The following is a 12,170-nucleotide window of genomic DNA, read 5'->3' as shown; positions in this document are numbered from 1 at the left end:
CACTCTCTCTCTCTCTCTCTTTCTCACTCTCTCTCTCTCTCTCTCTCTCGGGAGTCCGTTCCAAGTATCAGTCACTGCCTTAGTAAAGAAGAATTTCTGATACCAGTCCTAATTTACCTGTTGCTTGTTTGAACCTGTGTCCCCTTGTCTTGCATCGAAACTACAGCACAGAAACAGGCCATTCGGCCCAACAGGTCTATGCCGGCGTTTATGCTCCACACGAGCCTCCTCCCTCCCTACTTCATCTCACCCTATCCCCCTATCCTTCTATCCTTTCTCCCTCAGTGTTTATCCAGCTTCCCCTTAAATGTATCCACACTATTCACCTCAACCACTCCTTGTTGTAGCGAGTTCCACATTCTCACCATTCTCTGGGTAAAGAAGTTTCTCCTGAATTCCCTATTGGATTTATTAGTGACTATCTTATATTGATGACCTCCAGTTCTGGTCTCCCCCCACAAGGTGGAAACATCTTCTCTACGTCTACCCTATCGAACCCTTTCATAATCTTAAAGACCTCGATCAGGTCACCCCTCAGCCTTCTCTTTTCTAGAGAAGAGAGTCCCAGCCTGTTCAGCCTCTCCTGTTAAGTCTTTACCGACACAAGTTACTTTAAAGTAGTATTTCAGATTTACCTTTTCCATTCCCATAATGATCTTATTTACCCGACAAGGTCACCTCTCTCAAACCCTCCTTTCATGGTAGAGAAGCCCAAGTGCCTCCGACCTCCGACCTCAACCTCCGACCTCTAACACTTGGGATCCACCTCGTGCCACGAGGTGTCTGAATGTCTCTTGTTTTTCAGTGTCCAGAACTGGAACCAGTGCTCGAGGTGTGGTCTGACCACAACACTGGATAATGTGACCGTGGCTTCCTCTGACTTGTATTCCGCTGCATGGTCTAAAGGATGGCTGCTGTGGAATTATAATCGTCAGTATGGAGCAGTAGGGGGTGCTTTTCTGAGTTGGAATAAATCTGTTGGACAGTGTAGAGGGAGCTTTACTCTGTATCTAACCCTGTACCTGCCCTGGGAGTGTTTGATGGACAGTGTAGAGGGAGCTTTACTCTGTATCTAACCTGTACCTGCCCTGGGAGTGTTTGATGGGACAGTGTAGAGGGAGCTTTACTCTGTATCTAACCCGTGCTGTACCTGCCCTGGGAGTGTTTGATGGACAGTGTAGAGGGAGCTTTACTCTGTATCTAACCCGTGCTGTACCTGCCCTGGGAGTGTTTGATGGGACAGTGTAGAGGGAGCTTTACTCCTGTATCTAACCCGTGCTGTACCTGCCCTGGGAGTGTTTGATGGACAGTGTAGAGGGAGCTTTACTCTGTATCTAACCCGTGCCCTGGGAGTGTTTGATGGGACAGTGTAGAGGGCTCTTTCTCATAGGGACTGGTTTGGACAGTGGGTCAGACACTGACCTTTCACTTTCTGGGACCAAGGGTCAAATCCACAGATACAACAAAGGAAGTCACTGAAATTCCACCACCTGAATGCTGAAACCTAGTAAATCCATGGCAACCTCCTTCTATCTGTAATCCTGCCCTCCTCCCCTGCCCCTGACGATGTGGCTCAGGGCAGTGCCATTGGTGCCTGCTGCGCCCCAGCACATCGCCCAAATGGCCATTCTTGTGTTAGCCTCAATAGTGCAAGTTGCCAGACTATTCCACCCTGTAGGGCATCACTGCTTAGCCTGATCCCCTCATCACAGGACAGGGGCTCACTTCCTGGCTCAGGACCCTGGCTGAATGCTCCAGGTCCAGTGGAGCTGAGGCTAATTGTAGCAAGTCTACTGCTGGCCTGGCTGATATCACCCAACACTGAGGATATCTTGGTGGTGGGTGGTGGGTGATGGGTGGTGAGCCTGCCTGGTCTATAGGAAAGGCAGTCTCTGAGAGAGATGGCAACAGTTTCTGTAGGTGAACGTGGCAGCCATTTTACACAGAGCAAGATCCCACAACAGCAATATAATTGAAGGCCAGGGGTATTGATTCAGGAAGGAGCTTTGCTCAGTACACTGGGAGAACACTCAGTCCTCCTCAAACACGTTCATCCAAAGAGACAGACGGAACCTCAGGTTAGTGTTTGAAGGTTGGCCTCTCCGACAGCGCGGCGCTCCCTCGGCGCTGACCCTCCGACGGCTCGGCGCTGACCCTCCGACGGCGCGGCGCTCCCCTCGGCGCTGACCCTCCGACGGCTCGGCGCTGACCCCTCCGACGGCGCGGCGCTGCCTCGGCGCTGACCCTCCGACGGCTCGGCGCTGACCTCCGACGGCTCGGCGCTGACCCTCCGACGGCGCGGCGCTCCCTCGGCGCTGACCCTCCGACGGCGCGGCGCTCCCTCGGCGCTGACCCTCCGACGGCGCGGCGCTCCCTCGGCGCTGACCCTCCGACGGCGCGGCGCTCCCTCGGCGCTGACCCTCCGACGGCGCGGCGCTCCCTCGGCGCTGACCCTCCGACGGCGCGGCGCTCCCTCGGCGCTGACCCTCCGACGGCGCGGCGCTCCCCTCGGCGCTGACCCTCCGACGGCGCGGCGCTCCCTCGGCGCTGACCCTCCGACGGCGCGGCGCTCCCTCGGCGCTGACCCTCCGACGGCGCGGCGCTCCCTCGGCGCTGGACCCTCCGACGGCGCGGCGCTCCCTCGGCGCTGACCCCTCCGACGGCGCGGCGCTCCCTCGGCGCTGACCCTCCGACGGCGCGGCGCTCCCTCGGCGCTGACCCTCCGACGGCGCGGCGCTCCCTCGGCGCTGACCCTCCGACGGCGCGGCGCTCCCTCGGCGCTGACCCTCCGACGGCGCGGCGCTCCCTCGGCGCTGACCCTCCGACGGCGCGGCGCTCCCTCGGCGCCTGACCCTCCGACGGCGCGGCGCTCCCTCGGCGCTGACCCTCCGACGGCGCGGCGCTCCCTCGGCGCTGACCCTCCGACGGCGCGGCGCTCCCTCGGCGCTGACCCTCCGACGGCGCGGCGCTCCCTCGGCGCTGACCCTCCGACGGCGCGGCGCTCCCTCGGCGCTGACCCTCCGACGGCGCGGCGCTCCCCTCGGCGCTGACCCTCCGACGGCGCGGCGCTCCCTCGGCGCTGACCCTCCGACGGCGCGGCGCTCCCTCGGCGCTGACCCTCCGACGGCGCGGCGCTCCCTCGGCGCTGACCCTCCGACGGCGCGGCGCTCCCTCGGCGCTGACCCTCCGACGGCGCGGCGCTCCCTCGGCGCTGACCCTCCGACGGCGCGGCGCTCCCTCGGCGCTGACCCTCCGACGGCGCGGCGCTCCCTCGGCGCTGACCCTCCGACGGCGCGGCGCTCCCTCGGCGCTGACCCTCCGGACGGCGGCGGCGCTCCCTCGGCGCTGACCCTCCGACGGCGCGGCGCTCCCTCGGCGCTGACCTGAACCCACGACCTTCTGACTCAGAGCAGAGAGTGTTACCCACTGTGCCTGTAGAAGCCAATCTGTGTCTTTAGACAGCAGGGAGTTGTTCACTGCTCCCCAGTTGTTATTATCTTCAGTCTCTTCGTTTGGAGAATTGTGTGAAGTGGTGAAAGGATTCTCAGGCTGATGAACAGTCTGACGGGCCATGACATAATCATCTCTATACCGGCCGATAGGAGGATTTAGGTCCTCGAAAGTGGAAGCATTTTCTGGGCTCCCACCGCCCATTCAATGAGCGGGGGGCATCCTCGCCCGCTCCCTCGCCTGCTCCCACCGGGTGTGAACCCACAGTTTAGAGCCAGAGCCCTGGTCTCCGCTGGCCGGGACTGTCTGGAGCCGGGTTTTTTTTTCAAAAAATATACTTTATTCATAAAATTTGCAGCAATACATACAATACAGTTGTCATATCACATTCCAAACGTACACAATACAGATTATACAATTTGCAGGTTACATCAAGTACAGTTCAATGAACACATTGGACATAATTACAGTTCATGACCCTCTAGGGTGCCTCATTGCATTACACTCAATACACATTTTTGATTACAGATTCATTACAGATTCTTTACAGTTACATTACATCAATTAAAATTTTACATTCTGCCCGAGGGGGTTTTTCCCTGATTGCAGCCCCTCGGTTTACAATGGCGGGAAGGCTCTAAACGGTTGCCTTTCCCCACAGGGCCTTTGCAGCGGCCGCACCCATCCTCAGTGCGTCCCTCAGCACGTAGTCCTGGACCTTGGAACGTGCCAGTCTGTAACACTCGGTCGAGGACAGCTCCTTGCACCGGAAGACCAGCAAGTTTCGGGCAGACCAAAGGGCGTCTTTCACCGAGTTGATGGTCTTCCAGCAGCAGCTGATGTCCGTCTCAGTGTGCGTCCCCGGGAACAGCCCGTAGAGCACAGAAACCTGTGTTACGGAACTGCTCGGGACGAACCTGGACACATACCACTGCATCTCTCTCCAGACCTTCTTTGCAAAGGCACATTCCAGAAGATGTGTGATGGTCTCGTCTCCACCGCAGCCTCCTCTGGGACAGCGCGCGGTGGCGTTGAGAGTCCGGGAGTACATGAAGGATCTGACGGGAAGGGCCCTTCTCACCACCAGCCAAGCTAGGTCTTGGTGCTTGTTTGAGAGCTCTGGTGATGAGGCGTTCTGCCAAATGACATTGACAGTCTGCTTGGGGAACCAACCGACAGGATCCACCATCTCCTTTTCCCGCAGGGTCTCGAGGACGTTACATGCGGACCACTTGCTGATCGCCTTGTGGTCAAAGGTGTTTTCCTGCACAAACCTTTCCACGAAGGACAGGTGGGGCGGAACGGTCCAACTGGACGGAGCGTTCCGTGGCAGCGTGGCCAGGCCCATCCTTCTCAACACCGGGGACAGGTAGAACCTCAGCACGTAGTGACACTTTGTGTTTGCGTACTGAGGGTCTACGCACAGCTTGATGCAGCCGCACACAAAGGTGGCCATCAGGATGAGGGCCATGTTGGGCACGCCTTTCCCCCCTTTCTCTGGAGATTTGTACATCGTGTCCCTGCGGACACGGTCCATTTTTGATCTCCAGATAAAGTGGAAGATGGCTCGGGTGACTGTCGCGGCGCAGGAGCGAGGAATGGGCCAGACCTGCGCCACGTACAGCAACACCGAGAGCACCTCGCACCTGATGACCAGGTTCTTGCCCACGATCGAGAGGGATCGTCGATCCACAGTCCCAGTTTCTGCTTAACCTTGGAGATACGCTCCTCCCAGTTTTTGGTGCACGCCCCGGCCCCCCCGAACCAGAATCCCCAGCACCTTCAGGTAATCCGACCCGACGGTGAAGGGGACAAAGGATCCGTCGGTCCAGTTCCCAAAGAACATGGCCTCGCTCTTGCTACGATTTACCCTGGCCCCCGAGGCCACTTCGAACTGGTCGCAGATGCTCATCAATCTGCGGACCGACAGCTGATCCGAGCAAAAGACGGCGACATCATCCATGTACAGGGAGGCCTTGACCCGAGTGCCTCCGCTGCCTGGGATCGTCACCCCTCTTATGCCCGCATCCCTCCTGATGGACTCGGCAAAGGGTTCGATGCAACACACGAACAAGATGGAGGAGAGAGGACAGCCCTGCCTGACTCCAGATTTGATCGGAAAGCTTTCCAGTTCCCACCCGTTGATTGAAACGGCGCTACTGATGTCTGTGTGGAGCAGTTGGATCCAATTGCGGATTCCCTCCCCAAACCCCATTTTGGAGAGCACGTCCATCATGTACGTGTGGGATATTCTGTCAAAGGCCTTCTCCTGGTCCAGGCTGATCAGGCAGGTGTTCACTCCCCTGTCCTGTACGTAGGCGATCGTATCCCTGAGTAGCGCCAGGCTATCAGAGATCTTCCTGCCGGGTACGGTGCAGGTCTGATCGGGGTGGATCACCACCTCCAGGGCTGACTTGACCCAATTGGCGATGACCTTGGACAGAATTTTGTAGTCCACGTTAAGTAGTGAGATGGGTCGCCAATTTTTGATTTCTTCCCTCTCCCTCTTCTGCTTGTAGATGAGGGCGATGATGCCTTTCCTCATGGACTCTGACATGCTGCCTGCCAGGAGCATACCCCCGTACACTTCCAGCAGGTCTGGGCCTATCCAGTCCCACAGAGCCGAGTACAACTCCACCGGTAAGCCGTCGCTTCCGGGAGTCTTACTCTTCTCGAAGGAACGGACGGCCTTTGTCAGTTCGTCCAGAGTTAGCGGGTGATCCAGACTCTGCAACTTCTAACTCCAAGGCGGGAGTGCTATCACTGAGCCAAGGGCTGGCTCCTTTCCCACCCCCCCCCCCCCCACCGGTGATAGCTGTTTTATTGATTGTGGATTCAATTTTCTGCTGTTTCAGAACGATCTCTCCGAACAGGAGCAACGATGGGGATCGAAGTCCATCGATGGGTCAGGCAGACCCCAGCACATCGAGTAGGTACTGGGAGAAACTGCAGAGACTGGGGGACACACTGACCCTGGGGGTACTGGGAGATGTGGCAACCACACTGGGAAGATAGGAAGATACGAACAGGAGGAGGCCATTCAGCCCTCGAGCCTGTTCCGCCATTCAATGAGATCATGGCTGATCTGTGACCTAACTCCATATACCCGCTGTAGTCCCATGTCCTTAATACCTTTGGTTAACAAAAATCTATCAATCTCAGATTTAAAATTAACAATTGAGCTCGCATCAACTGCCGTTTGCGGAAGGAAGTTCCAAACTTCTACCACCCTTTGCGTGTAAAAATGTTTCTTAACTTCACTCCTGAAAGTCCAGACTTTAATTTTTAGGCTAAGTCTCCTAGTCCTAAACTCCCCAACCAGTGGAAATAGTTTCTCTCTATCTACCCTATCAGTTCTCCTAAATATCTTGAAAACTTCGACCGGTGGTACTGCCAGTGATTGCATCCCACCCTCCCATGAGGGAGGGGAGGGGATTGTGAGGGAGGGGAGGGGTGAGAGGGAGGGGCTAGGGTGGGATGGGAAGGGGGTGAGGGAGGGGATTGCGGGTGATGGGGTAAGGAGGAGGGGGTGAAGGGGAGGGGAGGTGAGGCGAGGAGGGGAGGTGAGGCGAGGAGGGGAGGTGAGGCGAGGAGGGGAGGTGAGGCGAGGAGGGGAGGTGAGGTGGGGAGGTGAGGTGAGGGGAGGTTAGGAGGGGGAAGGGGTGGGGAGGAGGGGGTGGGGAGGGGAGGCGAGGTGAGGAGAGGGAAGGGGTGGGGAGGAGGGGGAGGGGAGGTGAGGGAAGGGGTGGGGAGGCGAGGAGGGGAGGGAGGTTAGGAGAGGGGAGGTTAGGAGGGGGAAGGGGTGGGGAGGAGGGGGAGGCGAGGAGGGGGTGAGGAGGGGAGGTGGTGAGGGGGAGGGGAGAGGAGCAGGTGAAGTGTTAATAGATCAGGCCCAGGATCCACTGATGAGCAGGACATTGTCTGCAGCCTGTGACTCGAGTTGCTGCTTTGCTGCTGAGTAATCTCAGAGTTTCCTTTTTTTTTAGCATTTTCTGTGGTTTCCTTGTTGGGGGGGAGGGGGTGGGGAGAAGAATCTGTCTCCATGGCAACGGCAGCCGAGGGTGTCGTGAGCAGCTCCTGCAAGAGGCCTGTCGCCAAATTAGGCATTTGAAGAAAGCGTCTCGCAACCCGACGCAGAAAGGAAGCTTCCGGGGTCTCTGACAAGTTCGGTGATGACTGTTGTTGCTGTGCTTTTATTGGTCTGAAGTCTGCTCATTGAAAAGAAAAATTGCTTTCACTTCTTGTCATGTGAATTACCACAAGACGTTGACCCACCTCTCGGGGCTTCTGTTGTGTCCAGACTCTCCCCCCACCCAGTGTCCACCAGTGGCGGTGAGACCTGGGCCAATCCCGTTACAATGGCACCCAGCAATTGGAAGAATGGTTACATTGAAAGTACAGCACAGAAACAGGCCATTCGGCCCAACAGGTCTATGCCGGTGTTTATGCTCCACACGAGCCTCCTCCCTCCCTACTCCATCTCACCCTATCCCCCTATCCTTCTATTCCTTTCTCCCTCATGTGTTTATCCAGCTTCCACTTAAATCCATCCACACTATTCACCTCAACCACTCCTTGTGGGAGTGAGTTCCACATTCTCACCACTCTCTGGGGAAAGAAGTTTCTCCTGAATTCCCGATTGGATTTATTGGTGACTCTCTTATATTTATGGTCCTAGTTTAGTCTCCCCCACAAGTGGAAACATCTTCTCTACGTCTACCCTATCGAACCCTTTCATAATCTTAAAAGCCTCTATCAGGTCACCCCTTAGAAAAGAGCCCCAGCCTAGGAACATAGGAACAGGAGTAGCCATTCAGCCCCTCGAGCCCACTCTGCCATTTGATAAGATCATGGCTGATCTGTGATCCAGCTCCATATACCTGCCTTTGGCCCATATCCCTTAATACCTTTGGTTGCCAAAAAGCTATCTATCTCACATTTAAATTTAGCAATTGAGCTAGTATCAATTATCGTTTGCGGAAGAGAGTTCCAAACTTCTACCACCCTGTTCAATCTTTCCTGATAAGGATATCCTCTCAGTTCTGGTATCATCCTAGTAAATCTTTTTTGCACCTTCTCCAATGCCTCTATATCCTTTCTATAATATGGGGGCCAGAACTGTGCACAGTGCTCCAAGTGTGGTCTAACCGAGGTTCTATACAAGTTTAACATCACTTCCCTGCTTTTCAATTCTGTCCCTCTAGAAATGAACCCCGTGCTTGATTTGCCTTTTTTTATGGCCTTATTAACCTGTGTCGCTACATTTAGTGATTTGTGTATCTGTACCCCTAGATCCCTCTGCTCCTCTACCCCGTTTAGACTCTTATTATCCAAGCATTATGTGGCCTCCTTATTCCTCCTACCAAAATGCATCACCTCACACTTACCTATATTGAAATTAATTTGCCGAATACATGCCCATTCTGTACGGCTTGTGGTTGAGACCAAGGGGGCAGGTGGTCTTCGAGATCTGACGGCCACCATTTGGAGAAGAGCAGGGAGTTCTCCCGGTGTTCTGGGGCCACTTTCCTCCTTCAAAAACAGATCGTCTGGCCATTTATCTCATTGCTGTTTGTGGGATCTTGCTGTGTCTCAAATTGCCTGCCGCGTTTCCCTACAGGACAACAATTCTTTTCAAAGTAGTTCATTGACCGTGAAGCATTTTGGGACGTCCTGCGGACGTGAAAGGCGCTATAGAAATGCAAGGTCGTTTTTTTCTTTCTTTGAGTTGAAGATTGCCTGATGTGTGAAGCATTTTAGAAGGTCATTTCTTTAATGGTCTCATCCAGACTAGGAATATTTCTGGTCACCACAGTATGAAGAGGCCCATCCCCAGGCCCGAGAGTCCCTGCAGAGCCTAACGGGGTGGCTGATCTCCATGGCCAGGGGGAAGAGCTTCGAGTGAAGACTAGACTTGCTTGGGCTCCTCAGCTCTGAAAAAAGACAACATAGAGGGTTTTTGACAGAGAATGTCAACCAAGTACAAGGCTTTCAGATACACCAGGTGCTTCAGGGAAGGGACCCTGCCACCTACACGTGACTCCAGTCCTACTCTACGTGGTTGACTCTTAATGGCCTATGAAGTGTCCGAGCAAGCCGTTAAGTTGTGCACACAATTACTTACCCGAGGAGGCCCATCGCTACCTTCTCAGGGCATCTAGGATGTGACCTTCCAGCTTCACGCATACGTCTCATGAACACATCCCAACAAAACACTGACCACTGCCCCGTTCCTGAGTAATGGGCCCTTTCTTTTGCAGTGTCCATGAGCTGAGGCAGAATGTCTCGAAAGATCACGAGACCATAAAGAAGAAAGAGCTGGAGGAGGGGGCCAAAGCTTCCTACGGTTACGGAGGCAAGTTCGGCGTCCAGAAGGATCGTATGGACAAGGTGATTGGTCGTTCCAGTTTCTGTGTTTCCTTTCATGTGATTAGATATGAAAACTTGAACTGTGAGTTTCGCAGATTGAACTGTTCACGTGCAGAACGTGCTAGAATGGAGTAGGAGCTCGCTGGAACAGGAGAGGAAACCTGCTACACCAGGAACCGGGGGTGCTAGAACAGGGGGGGGCGGGAGGTGCGTGCTAGAACAAGGGGGGGGATGCAGGAGGGGTGTGCTAGAACAGGGGGGGGGGGACGGGAAGGGTGTGCTAGAACAGGGGGGGGGACGGGAAGGGTGTGCTAGAACAGGGGGGGCGGGAAGGGTGTGCTAGAACAGGGGGGCGGGAAGGGTGTGCTAGAACAGGGGGCGGGAAGGGTGTGCTAGAACAGGGGGGCGGGAAGGGTGTGCTAGAACAGGGGGCGGGAAGGGTGTGCTAGAACAGGGGGCGGGAAGGGTGTGCTAGAACAGGGGGCGGGAGCGGTTGTACTGGAACAGGGAGGGGAATGGGGTGTGCTAGAACAGGGGGGAGAGGGGTGTGCTGGAACAAGGGGGCGGGAGGGGTTGTGCTAGAAAAGGGGGCTGGAGGGGTTGTGCTAGAAAAGGGGGCGGGAGGGGTGTGCTGGAACAGGGGGGGCGGGAGGGGTGTGCTGGAACAGGGGGGGCGGGAGGGGTGTGCTGGAACAGGGGGGGCGGGAGGGGTGTGCTGGAACAGGGGGGGCGGGAGGGGTGTGCTGGAACAGGGGGGGCGGGAGGGGTGTGCTGGAACAGGGGGGGCGGGAGGGGTGTGCTGGAACAGGGGGGGCGGGAGGGGTGGTGCTGGAACAGGGGGGGCGGGAGGGGTGGTGCTGGAACAGGGGGGGCGGGAGGGGTGGTGCTGGAACAGGGGGGGCGGGAGGGGTGGTGCTGGAACAGGGGGGGCGGGAGGGGTGGTGCTGGAACAGGGGGGGCGGGAGGGGTGGTGCTGGAACAGGGGGGCGGGAGGGGTGGTGCTGGAACAGGGGGGGCGGGAGGGGTGGTGCTACGACAGGTGCCGGGGTGGGCTACAACAGCAGCAGGAGGGGAGTGCTGGAACAGGAGCGGCAGCCAGTACAGGAGCAGGATCGAGAGCAGGCTCGAACAGGAGATACAAACATCGTGGAACAGGAGCGGGAGCGCGCCAGAACAGGAGAATGCCAGGACAAACCGCGGGAACACTCTACGCCTCCCGTCACTCCCACCAATAAAACCCAGTACGGAAGTGTCTCCCTTAACATCCAATGGACTCGGCTTGACTGCGAAGCATTCTGGATCCCAGGTTATACAGACACGAGGAGCTGATGGACACTGTGTGTGCGCTGCTCTAACTCCCAGTATTCCTTTTCTCCCAGTCTGCCTTAGGGAACGAGTACGTAGCAGATGTGGCAAAGCATTCGTCACAGACTGATGCAGCCAAGGGATTCGGTGGGAAGTACGGAATACAGAAAGATCGGACCGACAAGGTAAGGGGGTCAAAGGGACACGGCAGCTTGTCGAGGGTTCAAATCCAACGTGAGAGCGGAATCGAGGGGCAGTGGGTCAGACACTGACCTTTCACCTCTGGGACCTGAGCGCTAGTCCGGCCCGCACAGAGGGGCAGAGATCTCCCGTCTGAGACAGCTGGCGAGGCGACTGAGTTGTCACTTTGGGTTCTCTCCTTCCAGATTTCAGCAGTGCTGCCGATACTGGCCAAAGAGGCTGGCCGGGGATGAGACATGGAGGGCCACACAAGTCCAGTGCAGGTCTTATCTGATGTTTGCTTTAACGCTGATTGTTGAAGCAGATATCAGTGAGCTTTACTCTGTATCTAACCCTGTACCTGCCCTGGGAGTGTTTGATGGGACAGTGTAGAGGGAGCTTTACTCTGTATCTAACCCTGTACCTGCCCTGGGAGTGTTTGATGGGACAGTGTGGAGGGAGCTTTACACTGTATCTAACCCTGTACCTGCCCTGGGAGTGTTTGATGGGACAGTGTAGAGGGAGCTTTACTCTGTATCTAACCCTGTACCTGCCTGGGAGTGTTTGATGGGACAGTGTAGAGGGAGCTTTACTCTGTATCTAACCCGTGCTGTACCTGCCCTGGGAGTGTTTGATGGGACAGTGTGGAGGGAGCTTTACTCTGTATCTAACCCGTGCTGTACCTGCCCTGGGAGTGTTTGATGGGACAGTGTAGAGGGAGCTTTACTCTGTATCTAACCCGTGCTGTACCTGCCCTGGGAGTGTTCGATGGGACAGTGTGGAGGGGGTATAAACAACAACTTGCATTTATATAGCGCCTTTAACGTAGTAAAACTTTCCAAGGTGTTTCACAGGAGTGATTATCA

At 56.1% G+C, this 12,170-nt stretch overlaps 1 protein-coding gene across 1 annotated transcript in view; it reads left to right on the top strand.

Moving 5' to 3' along the window:
• LOC137341772 (src substrate cortactin-like) overlaps window positions 1-12,170 on the top strand; it is a 51,866-nt gene that overhangs the window by 14,051 nt on the left and 25,645 nt on the right. Inside the window, 3 exon segments of the mRNA XM_068005264.1 lie at window positions 6,306-6,379; window positions 9,711-9,840; window positions 11,199-11,356. Of these exon segments, the coding sequence (XP_067861365.1) occupies window positions 6,306-6,379; window positions 9,711-9,840; window positions 11,199-11,356 (362 nt within the window).

This window comes from Heptranchias perlo, chromosome 24 (genome assembly GCF_035084215.1).
Source record: "Heptranchias perlo isolate sHepPer1 chromosome 24, sHepPer1.hap1, whole genome shotgun sequence".
NCBI classification, from domain to species: domain Eukaryota; kingdom Metazoa; phylum Chordata; class Chondrichthyes; order Hexanchiformes; family Hexanchidae; genus Heptranchias; species Heptranchias perlo.
This window is presented reverse-complemented; position numbering and strand designations above follow the sequence as displayed.